Raw genomic sequence first — 16710 nt, forward strand, 5'->3', positions numbered from 1 at the left:
ACATATATCTAATATACAACTTATACTGTTCTCCAACTAAGTGTAGAGACATATATCTAATATGCAACTTATACTGTTCTCCAACTAAGTGTACAGACATATATCTAATATACAACTTATACTGTTCCCCAACTAAGTGTAGAGACATATGTCTAATATACAACTTATACTGTTCTCCAACTAAGTGTAGAGACATATATCTAATATACAACTTATACTGTTCTCCAACTAAGTGTATAGACATATATCTAATATACAGCTTATACTGTTCTCCAACTAAGTGTATAGACATATATCTAATATACAACTTATACTGTTCTCCCACTAAGTGTAGAGACATATATCTAATATACAACTTATACTGTTCTCCAAATAAGTGTAAAGACATATATCTAATATACAACTTATACTGTTCTCCAACTAAGTGTATAGACATATATCTAATATACAACTTATACTGTTCTCCAACTAAGTGTAGAGACATATATCTAATATACAACTTATACTGTTCTCCAACTAAGTGTAGAGACATATATCTAATATACAACTTATACTGTTCTCCAACTAAGTGTTGAGACATATATCTAATATACAACTTATACTGTTCTCCAACTATGTGTAGAGACATATATCTAATATACAACTTATACTGTTCTCCAACTAAGTGTAGAGACATATATGTAATATACAACAACTCTTCCCACAACCAATATACAATTGTAATAGGTGATCTGAATAGCAAAGATAAGAATTTTGGATGTAATTCTACAAACTTCAATGACAGACACCTATTACAATTGATAGATAATAATAGTATATCTCTTATTAATGATAATACACCTTCCCATAATAATTATGCAACAAACTCAAAAGATATCCTGGACATATGTTTCACCTCTTACAATATGAGGCAAATGTTAATAAATTTTAATGTGGGAAAAGATGTTGACAGCGACCATCTGCCAATATGGTGTCTCTTCGATCTCACTCCCACAAAGACAAAATCTGTAGGGAGAACAAATTTGATTACAAAAAGACTAGCTGGCAAGTATTTCAAAAAGTGGTAAACAGAAAAAAATTAAACATACAGCGAACAACAAATCTGAAATTGATTCATGCAGTCAAATAATCATGGAGTGCCTTCAGAAAGCAGCTACGGACGCGATACCTAAACAACAATATACAACCACAAACAATGGATGGAAACCAACCAAACAACTATTAACAATGATAAAACAACGAAGACAATTAAGAAGACAGTTCATGGCAACAAGAGAACAAGAAATAAAAACGCAAATTAACAACATTAGAAATAAAATTAGAGCAGAAATTAAACAACTTAAACAAGAAAAATGAGACAACTTGTGCTCCCAACTAAACGAACAAACCGACCCTAGTAAGTTCTGGCTACACTTAAAAAGATTCACAGGTGAATCCACCGCAAGAAAATACCCAATACTGAAATATAACAACACCTTAGCACAAACCAAGAAATAAAAAGCCTTCAAACATCCATTACAAAACACACAATGACTCGGACATGAACTACTATTATTACAACAAAATAACCACGTAACAAATAACATAGAATTATGTAAACCACACTTTTCAGTCAACATTAAAAACGGCAACACTAACAATACATATGACTACAATACACAACTACTCACCAAAAAAATCAAACTAACTGAACTTGAACAAACAATCAAAAATACAAAAAAACAAAGCACCGAGAAATGATAGAATACAAACAACACTTCTCAAAAAATGCACTCCAAAATTATTTAACCACCTATTAGCCATATTTAACTTATCTCTATACTCTGGATATATCCCAGTTTCTTGGAAGCAAGTTAATATTTTAATGTTCCACAAAGAAGGAAAACCAGCCAATAAACCAAACAGTTATTGACCGATCAGCTTGACCAGCTGTGTAGGTAAAATTCTCGAAAGAATAATAAGCAATAGACTCTCCGGATTTTTGTAGATTAATTCTAAGTTACCAGAAGAACAAAACGGATTTAGAAAATATAGACAAACAACAGATCACTTAATTAGGTTAACTGAAACAATAATAAACAACTTTAACAATAAAGAATGTACTGTCGCCTGCTTCCTCGATATCGAGAAAACATTCGAAACTGTATGGCACGATGGTATAACCTTTATTTCAAAGACAGTTAACGATCTAACAATCCAGCTGTTTCATACAGCGAATATAACCTTTATTTCAAAGACAGTTAACGATCTAACAATCCAGCTGTTTCATACAGCGAATATAACCTTTATTTCAAAGACAGTTAACGATCTAACAATCTAACCGTTTCACATAGCAAATATAACCTTTATTTCAAAGACAGTTAACGGTCTAACAATCTAATTGTTTCATACAGCAAATATAACCTTTATTTCAAAGACAGTTAACGGCCTAACAATCTAACCGTTTCACATAGCAAATATAACCTTTATTTCAAAGACAGTTAACGGTCTAACAATCTAACCGTTTCACATAGCAAATATAACCTTTATTTCAAAGACAGTTAACGGTCTAACAACTTAAACGTTTCACTCAGCGAAGTGATTTAAAGATATTATTTAAAACACAGAAAATGTCTTTCAAAACCAGTTCAATCTGCCTCTAGCATATCGTTTGATTCTAGTGCACTTTGTATTGCACTAAGCCTCACCACAAAGAAATCTAGTGCACTTTATATTGCACTAAGCCTCACCATATAGAAATCTAGTGCATTTTATATTGCACTAAGCCTCACCATATAGAAATCTAGTGCACTTCGTATTGCACTGAGCCTCACCATATAGAAAATATTAATATATTTTACATCTTATTTCTCTTTATTAAGACACGAATGTACACTTTCGGCTTCTTGTAAGGAATTATTTTAATTGTATTTAAATAAAAGCTACGATATTCAAGTCATGTAAAAGTCGTCAAGCTGTCAAGGCTATGTGTTGAATTAAGTGTTGGAAACAACAACATGTACCAGACATGACGACCCAGTAACATATTACACTCTTATATCGTGAAACTAGTAGAGAATTTGTGAACGACCAGCCAGTTTACGTACTTTAGACATACACTACTGTATTCACACACGACAATTTGTATACATACACGTGTAGTAGTGTAATACACTCATAAAAACGGCCCGAAAATTACATATAATTTATAATACGTAACTAATCTTACGTTTTAACATAAAACTGATCTTACGTTTTAACATAAAACTAATCTTACGTTATAACATAAACAGACACATGATAGACACAAAAATTAATAGATGTTAAAATAGTCTGAAGTACAGGAAATATATATACAGATGAAATATACACAGATAGACAGATAACTCTTTCAAATATTAGTGACGTATTTTATAATTTTTTTAATACATTTGAACGTTTATTAGCTCTTTCGTGTTTAGGTACGTAACATCATTTTGTTAGTGTTACAGGCTTTATTAGGTTTAGGTACGTAACACCATTTTTTAGTGTTATAAGATTTATAATATTTAGGTATATAATACAGTTTGTTAGTGCTATAATATTTAGGTATATAATACAGTTTGTTAGTGTTATAAGATTTATAATATTTAGGTATGTAATACAGTTTGTTAGTGTTATAAGATTTATAATATTTGGGTATATAATACAGTTTGTTAGTGTTATAAGATTTATAATATTTGGGTATATAATACAGTTTGTTAGTGTTATAAGATTTATAATATTTGGGTATATAATACAGTTTGTTGGTGTTATAAGATTTATAATATTTAGGTATATAATACAGTTTGTTAGTGTTATAAGATTTATAATATTTAGGTATATAATACAGTTTGTTAGTGTTGTAAGATTTATAATATTTAAGTATACAACACAGTTTGTTAGTGTTATAATATTTAGGTATGTAATACAGTTTGTTAGTGTTATAAAATTTAGGTATATAAGACCATTTTGTTAGTGTTATAATATTTAGGTATGTAATACAGTTTGTTAGTGTTATAATATTTGGGTATATAATACAGTTTGTTAGTGTTATAAGATTTATAATATTTGGGTATGTAATACAGTTTGTTAGTGTTATAAGATTTATAATATTTGGGTATATAATACAGTTTTTAGTGTTATAAGATTTATAATATTTGGGTATATAATACAGTTTGTTAGTGTTATAAGATTTATAATATTTGGGTATATAATACAGTTTGTTAGTGTTATAAGATTTATAATATTTGGGTATGTAATACAGTTTGTTAGTGTTATAAGATTTATAATATTTGGGTATATAATACAGTTTGTTAGTGTTATAAGATTTATAATATTTAGGTATACAACACAGTTTGTTAGTGTTATAATATTTAGGTATGTAATACAGTTTGTTAGTGTTATAATATTTAGGTATGTAATACAGTTTGTTAGTGTTATAATATTTAGGTATATAATACAGTTTGTTAGTGTTATAATATTTAGGTATATAAGACCATTTTGTTAGTGTTATAATATTTAGGTATATAAGACCATTTTGTTAGTGTTATAATATTTAGGTATGTAATACAGTTTGTTAGTGTTATAATATTTGGGTATATAATACAGTTTGTTAGTGTTATAAGATTTATAATATTTGGGTATATAATACAGTTTGTTAGTGTTATAAGATTTATAATATTTGGGTATATAATACAGTTTGTTAGTGTTATAAGATTTATAATATTTAGGTATATAATACAGTTTGTTAGTGTTATAAGATTTATAATATTTGGGTACATAATACAGTTTGTTAGTGTTATAAGACTTATAATATTTGGGTATATAATACAGTTTGTTAGTGTTATAAGATTTATAATATTTAGGTATGTAATACAGTTTGTTAGTGTTATAAGATTTATAATATTTGGGTATATAATACAGTTTGTTAGTGTTATAAGGTTTATAATATTTGGGTATATAATACAGTTTGTTAGTGTTATAAGATTTATAATATTTGGATATATAATACAGTTTGTTAGTGTTATAAGATTTATAATATTTAGGTATATAATACAGTTTGTTAGTGTTATAAGATTTATAATATTTAGGTATATAATACAGTTTGTTAGTGTTGTAAGATTTATAATATTTAAGTATACAACACAGTTTGTTAGTGTTATAATATTTAGGTATGTAATACAGTTTGTTAGTGTTATAATATTTAGGTATATAAGACCATTTTGTTAGTGTTATAATATTTAGGTATGTAATACAGTTTGTTAGTGTTATAATATTTGGGTATATAATACAGTTTGTTAGTGTTATAAGATTTATAATATTTGGGTATGTAATACAGTTTGTTAGTGTTATAAGATTTATAATATTTGGGTATATAATACAGTTTGTTAGTGTTATAAGATTTATAATATTTAGGTATATAATACAGTTTGTTAGTGTTGTAAGATTTATAATATTTAGGTATACAACACAGTTTGTTAGTGTTATAATATTTAGGTATGTAATACAGTTTGTTAGTGTTATAATATTTAGGTATGTAATACAGTTTGTTAGTGTTATAATATTTAGGTATATAATACAGTTTGTTAGTGTTATAATATTTAGGTATATAATACAGTTTGTTAGTGTTATAATATTTAGGTATATAAGACCATTTTGTTAGTGTTATAATATTTAGGTATGTAATACAGTTTGTTAGTGTTATAATATTTGGGTATATAATACAGTTTGTTAGTGTTATAAGATTTATAATATTTGGGTATGTAATACAGTTTGTTAGTGTTATAAGATTTATAATATTTGGGTATATAATACAGTTTGTTAGTGTTATAAGATTTATAATATTTGGGTATATAATACAGTTTGTTAGTGTTGTAAGATTTATAATATTTAGGTATACAACACAGTTTGTTAGTGTTATAATATTTAGGTATGTAATACAGTTTGTTAGTGTTATAATATTTCGGTATGTAATGCAGTTTGTTAGTGTTATAATATTTAGGTATATAATACAGTTTGTTAGTGTTATAATATTTAGGTATATAATACAGTTTGTTAGTGTTATAATATTTAGGTATATAAGACCATTTTGTTAGTGTTATAATATTTAGGTATGTAACACAGTTTGTTAGTGTTATAATATTTAGGTATATAATACAGTTTGTTAGTGTTATAATATTTAGGTATATAAAACCATTTTGTTAGTGTTATAATATTTAGGTATGTAACACAGTTTGTTAGTGTTATAATATTTAGGTATGTAACACAGTTTGTTAGTGTTATAATATTTAGGTATACAACACAGTTTGTTAGTGTTATAATATTTAGGTATATAATACAGCCTTTGTTAGTGTTATAATATTTAGGTATATAATAGAGTTTGTTAGTGTTATAATATTTAGGTATACAACACAGTTTGTTAGTGTTATAATATTTAGGTATATAATACAGTTTGTTAGTGTTATAATATTTAGGTATATAATACAGTTTGTTAGTGTTATAATATTTAGGTATATAATACAGTTTGTTAGTGTTATAATATTTAGGTATATAATACAGTTTGTTAGTGTTATAATATTTAGGTATATAATACAGTTTGTTAGTGTTATAATATTTAGGTATATAATACAGTTTGTTAGTGTTATAATATTTAGGTATACAACACAGTTTGTTAGTGTTATAATATTTAGGTATATAATACAGTTTGTTAGTGTTATAATATTTAGGTATATAATACAGTTTGTTAGTGTTATAATATTTAGGTATGTGTCATTGTTTAATTTAATATTTGGTTTGTTTATTTAGAGCTAAACTACATTATGCTCTCTGCTGTGTACAACCCTAATTGTTTGTGGTTTATTTATTTAGAGCTAAACTACATTATGCTCTCTGCTGTGTACAACCCTAATTGTTTGTAGTAGTTACACCCCTTCTTCTAGCCCTTATGAAATTTATGTATTTTTGGGTTTTAAGAGATGAAATTAGATGAATGATTTATTAAAGTTTCTTTACATCAGGTTATTTTATCGTTTTTATGATTTTCTTGTGTTTTAACTATTCATAAAAAGCCCCCAAGTTTCATATTCAGGAGAAAACCTATATAATATGTTTTCTCTATATGCTGTTACAAGGTACTTATACACCAGTGTATTATGGGAAATAACAGAACAAGACTGAAACAGCTAATTGTTATCCACACGACTGATTGGTTTCACAGTCGGCTATTGACAACTAGAGTTAATCAATGTATTGAGCAGTACCTACCAAACTGACTTCTCATCCAGGGGTAGAGAGGGCTCGGAAGAGCCCCTGATGAAGGAGGTTGACCTGTAGGGGTGAGAGAGTTGGGTGGATTTGCCGTCGGTGACGTATACATCTGTTGTGGAGAGGGGCCCGAATGAAGAGGGCTCTGGCAGGGTTGTTGGTGGATATTCGCCGGGCATTCGGATGACAGGGGCCTAGGCACGCCGTTCGGGACGTGATGGAGTTGTGAGGGTTGTCTTTGCAGCTTACAGCTGGGATACTGGGTTTCATCATTAGGTGAGCTTCTGCAGTACGGAGTTTCATCATTAGATGAACTCCTGCAGTTCTGACCGTCTTGTGTAACGTACGTATTAGCGTGAGTTATTGGCCCATGAGGGGGATTTGGCTGGTGAGCTGGCTGTGGCGGGTGGGGTGGTCCAGTTGGTCCAGGAGCCTGTTGACCACAGTGGTTCCCATAGTAAGGTCCTGTCGGGCTGGGAGAGTTGGGTGACGAAGTAATAGGTCGAATTTCCAAACGATCGTAAGGAGGGAAACGTGGGTAGGTACCTCCCCCTTGAGTGGAGGACGACCCGTAGTGTGAGGGGGCCAGATACTGGCGCGGAGCTTGCTCGCACAGACCACCGTTAGGCTGAGTGTGGACTTGTTGGCTGTTGTAGTGGTCACCAGCTCGTAAATCACCGATGTACGAGTTTGTAAAATATGAATTCATCATCTGCTGGTTTGTGGATAGAATCGTACTAAACGAGGCGGTCCCGGAGGGACGAGTGTTCAAGAGCGACGACTTGAGATTCGTTGGTTCTTGAATAGAACAACCAATGGGATTTCTCCAGTTATCCACCTCTGAAAAAGATAAAAGTAGAAACATGACATAGATTAGTCGGAGTAAAAGGAATGATGTTTATTGACAACATGCGTTGACCCATGACACCCCAATCATTGATCGAAAAACACGAGGGTGGGGAAGAGAAAAATACTCCCCTAACTTCAGATTGTTGATTCGATCCCTACCTACCTAGTAATTATCTTGATGTGTTCGAAATAAGAAAATCATTCAGTGAAATCGTTAATCATTAAACGTGAGATTCAAGCCTGTCGTTCAGTTCCTACATTATTGAACAGTTGCTAACTAATTTTAAACTAATTGTTGATACTACTATGTAATTTACCACAAAGAGAGTTTTACACAAATCGAAATTAAAACCCCAGCGGCTCAACGGTATGTCTGTGGACTTCCAACCCTAAAAAAGCGGGTTTCGATGCCCGTGGTGGGCAGAGCACAGATAGCCCATTGTGTAGCTTTGTGTTTAATTCAAAACAACAACAACAAATCGAAATTCATCTGCACGTGATGCAGAACCTAACGGTTTGAAAACGTAACTTAATTCTATGCTGAATACTCACGTAGCAACACTAAGAAATAACAGACAGAGAACTATATTTTGTTTCGCATTGTTTGGGTTTACCGACAATTAACAGTACCCTGTTCTGTCATTTTAGTTTGGTTTTGTCCTCAGTAAACCGGACAGAAAATCTAATTTAATAGATAAAAGAAAGATTACCGGAAATTATTTTGGTAACGCGTCTTATCTACTAACAAAAGTTACTTATGACAACAATACACAGGACGTAAAATAATGACAAAATAAAACTTCCAAATAATACAATAACACCTAACACCTACTGTCGTTCTTACACCAATAACACCTAACACCTACTGTCGTCTTACAACAATAACACCTGTTGTCTTACAACGATAACCTCAACACTTTAAATTATTTTATTTTAAATTCAACGTGTTATAATCAACGTTTCTCCACATACAGAAATGAGTTCCTCACTCAACTTGTAGTCCACAAAGTATTGGTCTTACACTCTACTGTAGTCTACAAAGTATTGGTCTTATAAAAACAATTTCGTGTTTAAATCCGTGGAAAACGCAAGGTTAAAATTGGACTTATAGCGTAAAACCCTGTTAACAGCTCAGACTGTCTGGACCTGGTCTGTTTCTCATATTGTTGTTACGGGTCAATCAGCCTGGACCTGGTCTGTTTCTCATATTGTTGTTACGGGTTCAATCAGTCTGGACCTGGTCTGTTTCTCATATTGTTGTTACGGGTCAATCAGCCTGGACCTGGTCTGTTTCTCATATTGTTGTTACGGGTTCAATCAGTCTGGACCTGGTCTGTTTCTCATATTGTTGTTACGGGTTCAATCAGTCTGGACCTGGTCTGTTTCTCATATTGTTGTTACGGGTCAATCAGCCTGGACCTGGTCTGTTTCTCATATTGTTGTTACGGGTTCAATCAGTCTGGACCTGGTCTGTTTCTCATATTGTTGTCACGGGTTCAATCAGTCTGGACCTGGTCTGTTTCTCATATTGTTGTTACGGGTCAATCAGCCTGGACCTGGTCTGTTTCTCATATTGTTGTTACGGGTTCAATCAGTCTGGATCTGGTCTGTTTTTCATATTGTTGTTACGGGTTCAATCATACAGTATTTTCAAGTTGAGAAATATTAATTAAGTAATAAATATCAAAGGTGAATGTCACCCACGAACTGTGATTGGTGGCCATGGATCACGTGTCTCTAATAAGTGTGCTTTTGTTTACATACAATTACACTTTCCTAATCAGTCTTGTACTAACCACAGGGCTCTTACAGTAACACACGGTTTAGGGTAATTTTCTTTCTAGCTATCAGTTACAGATGCCATGTTAAAAATATCGGTGAGCCCTCTTCCGGAATGTTTCTTATGATTTATTAAGAAGAAATGAAACATAAATATGTGTTGCTTTACTCAAAGTTATGCACGTGCAGAGCGTTGTAGGTAACGTTATATCTACCATTTTTAAGATGGTCATTACAATAATATCCGTGAATAAGATGGTCATTACAATAATATCCGTGAATTACAAACTGGTCAACTTTAACCATATTTTCCTTTTCCTAGTTATTTACTATTGTATGAAAACTCCGGCCAGTCAGTGTACGAATTGAAGTAAAACAGAGACTGAGTTACACATGCTCGCCCTTTCAGCCGTGGGGGCGTTATACTGTGACAGTCAATCCCATTATTCGACGGTAAAAGAGAAGCTCAAAAGTTGGTGGTAGGTGGTGATGACTAGATAGCCCTCCTGTAGCTTTGCGAAAAATTCAAAACAAACAAACAAACAATTTGGGTTAAAGTACTTCAATAACTTATAGATTATATTTAACATTAAAAATTAACAGCTACACTTGTTGGATGGAATATTATAGATTAAAATATACCAATAGACTCACAGTTAAACACACCTTTATTATATAAACGTTCATCCAGATATACCAATAGACCCACAGTTAAACATATCTTTATTATATAACCATTCATCCAGATATACCAATAGACTCACAGCGAAACATGCCTTTATTATATAACCATTCATCCAGATATACCAATAGATTCACAGTTAAACACACCTTTAGTATATAACCATTCATCCAGATATACCAATAGACTCACAGTTAAACATACCTTTATTATATAAACATTCATCCAGATATACCAATAGACTCACAGTTAAACATACCTTTATTATATAAACATTCATCCAGATATACCAATAGATTCACAGTTAAACACACCTTTATTATATAAACATTCATCCAGATATACCAATAGACTCACAGTTAAACATACCTTTATTATATAAACATTCATCCAGATATACCAATAGACCCACAGTTAAACACACCTTTATTATATAAACATTCATCCAGATATACCAATAGACCCACAGTTAAACATACCTTTATTATATAAACATTCATCCAGATATACCAATAGACCCACAGTTAAACACACCTTTATTATATAAACATTCATCCAGATATACCAATAGACTCACAGCGAAACATACCTTTATTATATAACCATTCATCCAGATATACCAATAGTTAAACATACCTTTATTATATAAACGACTCACAGTTAAACATACCTTTATTATATAAACATTCATCCAGATATACCAATAGACCCACAGTTAAACACACCTTTATTATATAAACATTCATCCAGATATACCAATAGACCCACAGTTAAACATACCTTTATTATATAAACATTCATCCAGATATACCAATAGACTCACAGTTAAACATACCTTTATTATATAAACATTCATCCAGATATACCAATAGATCCACAGTTAAACACACCTTTATTATATAAACATTCATCCAGATATACAAATAGACCCACAGTTAAACATACCTTTATTATATAAACATTCATCCAGATATACCAATAGACCCACAGTTAAACACACCTTTATTATATAAACATTCATCCAGATATACCAATAGACCCACAGTTAAACATACCTTTATTATATAAACATTCATCCAGATATACCAATAGACCCACAGTTAAACACACCTTAATTATATAAACATTCATCCAGATATACCAATAGACCCATAGTTAAACATACCTTTATTATATAAACATTGATCCAGATATACCAATAGACCCACAGTTAAACATACCTTTATTATATAAACATTCATCCAGATATACCAATAGACACACAGTTAAACATATCTTTATTATATAAACATTCATCCAGATATACCAATAGACTCACAGTTAAACATACCTTTATTATATAAACATTCATCCAGATATACCAATAGACCCACAGTTAAACACACCTTTATTATATAAACATTGATCCAGATATACCAATAGACCCACAGTTAAACATACCTTTATTATATAAACATTCATCCAGATATACCAATAGACTCACAGTTAAACATACCTTTATTATATAAACATTCATCCAGATATACCAATAGACCCACAGTTAAACATACCTTTATTATATAAACATTCATCCAGATATACCAATAGACCCATAGTTAAACATACCTTTATTATATAAACATTCATCCAGATATACCAATAGACCCACAGTTAAACACACCTTTATTATATAAACATTTACCCAGATATACCAACAGACTCACAGTTAAACACACCTTTATTATATAAACATTCATCCAGATATACCAATAGACCCACAGTTAAACATACCTTTATTATATAAACATTCATCCAGATATACCAATAGACCCACAGTTAAACACACCTTAATTATATAAACATTCATCCAGATATACCAATAGACCCATAGTTAAACATACCTTTATTATATAAACATTGATCCAGATATACCAATAGACCCACAGTTAAACATACCTTTATTATATAAACATTCATCCAGATATACCAATAGACCCACAGTTAAACATATCTTTATTATATAAACATTCATCCAGATATACCAATAGACTCACAGTTAAACATACCTTTATTATATAAACATTCATCCAGATATACCAATAGACCCACAGTTAAACACACCTTTATTATATAAACAATCATCCAGATATACCAATAGACCCACAGTTAAACACACCTTTATTATATAAACATTCATCCAGATATACCAATAGACTCACAGTTAAACACACCTTTATATATTATATAATACTGACAATTACTGAACATTTAAACCTAGTTTAAACGGCTTTATGAGTAATAAAATTTTACGACGTACATGAAACGTCAATTTCATAAAAAAATTTCAACCTATAGGAGGTAAAGTGTAACGTCATTGTGAGGTCACAAGACAGAGGAACTGGTAACCGTGACAACTGCAGGTTATTCACGATCACGTGACAAGGTATTATCTTGAAATACAGGCGAACCTCAGATCTGAATCATCTAAAGTCCCAAGAAAGTTAACATACATTTGAATTCCATTTACGAGCGTTACACGTGTTTCGACTGCAGAACCCAACTTGGAAGGCTTGTTCAAGATTGGGGCTGTTAAGGTCCCCCTAAGGTACCTAATTAGGTACCAAATTGGCCATAAATTAGATAAATGGTTCAACCTAGCGTTTAGGATATCTATTGGAAACCAATCGCAATTTAACTTACCAAGTTGAGCCGCAAGATATATTTCCTTGTCGCTGATGTAAAAAACAACCACTATGTTTCCGATCCTTTTAAAACATTTCTAGTAACTTGATTTGCTCACGTGAGAGGATTAGAACCAAATACTTCGTCCATACTTGGTCATCAATCTGTGTTATTACACGTTGTGAATACCAGTTGATATCACCCGTTACAGTGCAGGAAGATAAACTACTTGTTATTAAAATGAAGGAGGTTACATTACAACATCAAGGTTTATTTTATTATAAAATACCAGTTGATAACACCCGTTACAGTGCAGGAAGATAAACTACTTGTTATTAAAATGAAGGGGTTACATTACAACATCAAGGTTTATTTTATTATAAAATACCATTTGATATCACCCGTTACAGTGAGAAAGATAAACTACTTGTTATTAAAATGAATGGGGTTACATTACAACATCAAGGTTTATTTTATTATAAAATACCAGTTGATATCACCCGTTACAGTGCAGGAAGATAAACTACTTGTTATTAAAATGAAGGAGGTTACATTACAACATCAAGGTTTATTTTATTATAAAATAACAGTTGATATCACCCGTTACAGTGCAGGAAGATAAACTACTTGTTATTAAAATGAAGGAGGTTACATCACAACATCAAGGTTTATTTTATTATAAAATAAAGCTGGTTTTCTTTTAATTTTTGTTCAGCGGTTGCTTTCTTTAACCATACGTATCTATCGTTGGAAGTGAACAAAACTTATAATACTTAAAAGCCGCTGGCGATATCTGAATAAAGATAAATACAACAGAAGTTCAGTTACACGGAGAAGAGTGCATCATGTATTTCTTGTTCAGAATGATACGGTCACGTGTCTTCCATCAATACATGAACAAACACATAAACTTTCAAAAAACAGATGAATTTAAACAGTAGTTTTGTCAACAGTGTGTAGTAGTGTTGTAATGTATCACATTAGCTGTTGTCACTATATAGTAGGTCTGTCAACAGTCTGTAGTAGTGTTGTAATGTATCACATTAACTGTTGTCACTATACAGTAGGTCTGTCAACAGTCTGTAGTGGTGTTGTAATGTATCACATTAACTGTTGTCACTATACAGTAGGTCTGTCAACAGTCTGTAGTAGTGTTGTAATGTATCACATTAACTGTTGTCACTACAATAGGTCTGTCAACAGTCTGTAGTGGTGTTGTAATGTATCACATTAACTGTTGTCACTATACAATAGGTCTGTCAACAGTCTGTAGTGGTGTTGTAATGCATCACATTAACTGTTGTCACTACAATAGGTCTGTCAACAGTCTGTAGTGGTGTTGTAATGCATCACATTAACTGTTGTCACTATACAATAGGTCTGTCAACAGTGTGTAGTGGTGTTGTAATGCATCACATTAATTGTTGTCTCTACAATAGGTCTGTCAACAGTCTGTAGTGGTGTTGTAATGTATCACATTAACTGTTGTCACTATACAGTAGGTCTGTCAACAGTCTGTAGTGGTGTTGTAATGCATCACATTAGCTGTTGTCACTTTATAGTAGGTCTGTCAACAGTCTGTAGTGGTGTTGTAATGTATCACATTAACTGTTGTCACTATACAGTAGGTCTGTCAACAGTCTGTAGTGGTGTTGTAATGTATCACATTAACTGTTGTCACTATACAGTAGGTCTGTCAACAGTCTGTAGTAGTGTTGTAATGTATCACATTAACTGTTGTCACTATACAGTAGGTCTGTCAACAGTCTGTAGTGGTGTTGTAATGTATCACATTAACTGTTGTCACTATACAGTAGGTCTGTCAACAGTCTGTAGTAGTGTTGTAATGTATCACATTAACTGTTGTCACTATACAGTAGGTCTGTCAACAGTCTGTAGTAGTGTTGTAATGTATCACATTAACTGTTGTCACTATACAGTAGGTCTGTCAACAGTCTGTAGTAGTGTTGTAATGTATCACATTCAACAGTCTGTAGTAGTGTTGTAATGTCACTGTTGTCACTATACAGTAGGTCTGTCAACAGTCTGTAGTGGTGTTGTAATGTATCACATTAACTGTTGTCACTATACAGTAGGTCTGTCAACAGTCTGTAGTAGTGTTGTAATGTATCACATTAACTGTTGTCACTATACAGTAGGTCTGTCAACAGTCTGTAGTGGTGTTGTAATGTATCACATTAACAGTTGTCACTATACAATAGATCTGTCAACAGTCTGTAGTGGTGTTGTAATGTATCACATTAACTGTTGTCATTATACAGTAGGTCTGTCATCAGTCTGTAGTAGTGTTGTAATGCATCACATTAACTGTTGTCACTATACAGTAGGTCTGTCAACAGTCTGTAGTGGTATTGTAATGCATCACATTAGCTGTTGTCACTATATAGTAGGTCTGTCAACAGTCTGTAGTAGTGTTGTAATGCATCACATTAATTGTTGTCACTACAATAGGTCTGTCAACAGTGTGTAGTGGTGTTGTAATGCATCACATTAACTGTTGTCACTATACAGTAGGTCTGTCAACAGTCTGTAGGAGTGTTGTAATGCATCACATTAACTGTTGTCACTATACAGTAGGTCTGTCAACAGTCTGTAGTAGTGTTGTAATGCATCACATTAACTGTTGTCACTATACAGTAGGTCTGTCAACAGTCTGTAGTTGTGTTGTAATGCATCACATTAACTGTTGTCACTATACAGTAGGTCTGTCAACAGTCTGTAGTGGTGTTGTAATGTATCACATTAGCTGTTGTCACTACAGTAGGTCTGTCAACAGTGTGTAGTAGTGTTGTAATGTATCACATTAACTGTTGTCACTATACAGTAGGTCTGTCAACAGTCTGTAGTGGTGTTGTTATGTATCACATTAACTGTTGTCACTATACAGTAGATCTGTCAACAGTCTGTACTGGTGTTGTAAAGTATCACATTAACTGTTGTCACTATACAGTAGGTCTGTCAACAGTCTGTAGTAGTGTTGTAATGTATCACATTAACTGTTGTCACTATACAGTAGGTCTGTCAACAGTCTGTAGTAGTGTTGTAATGCATCACATTAACTGTTGTCACTATACAGTAGGTCTGTCAACAGTCTGTAGTGGTGTTGTAATGTATCACATTAACTGTTGTCACTATATAGTAGGTCTGTCAACAGTCTGTAGTAGTGTTGTAATGTAGCACATTAACTGTTGTTACTATACAGTAGGTCTGTCAACAGTCTGTAGTAGTGTTGTAATGTATCACATTAACTGTTGTCACTATACAGTAGGTCTGTCAACAGTCTGTAGTGGTATTGTAATGCATCACATTAACTGTTGTCACTATACAGTAGGTCTGTCAACAGTCTGTAGTGGTGTTGTAATGCATCACATTAACTGTTGTCACTATACAGTAGGTCTGTCAACAGTCTGTAGTGGTGTTGTAATGCATCACATTAACTGTTGTCACTATACAGT

General features: G+C 32.1%; 1 protein-coding gene across 1 annotated transcript in view; it reads right to left on the reverse strand.

Annotated features, from left to right (window-relative positions):
- Nucleotides 1-7240: 7240 nt before the first annotated feature.
- Nucleotides 7241-16710, reverse strand: part of LOC143242328 (uncharacterized) — a 44617-nt gene continuing 35147 nt past the window's right edge. The window contains exon 2 of the mRNA XM_076485688.1: nucleotides 7241-8103. Within this exon, the coding sequence (XP_076341803.1) occupies nucleotides 7241-7975 (735 nt within the window). The 5' untranslated portion in view covers nucleotides 7976-8103. The remainder of the gene's footprint in view (nucleotides 8104-16710) is intronic.

This window comes from Tachypleus tridentatus, unplaced genomic scaffold (assembly GCF_004210375.1).
Source record: "Tachypleus tridentatus isolate NWPU-2018 unplaced genomic scaffold, ASM421037v1 Hic_cluster_2, whole genome shotgun sequence".
NCBI lineage: Eukaryota > Metazoa > Arthropoda > Merostomata > Xiphosura > Limulidae > Tachypleus > Tachypleus tridentatus.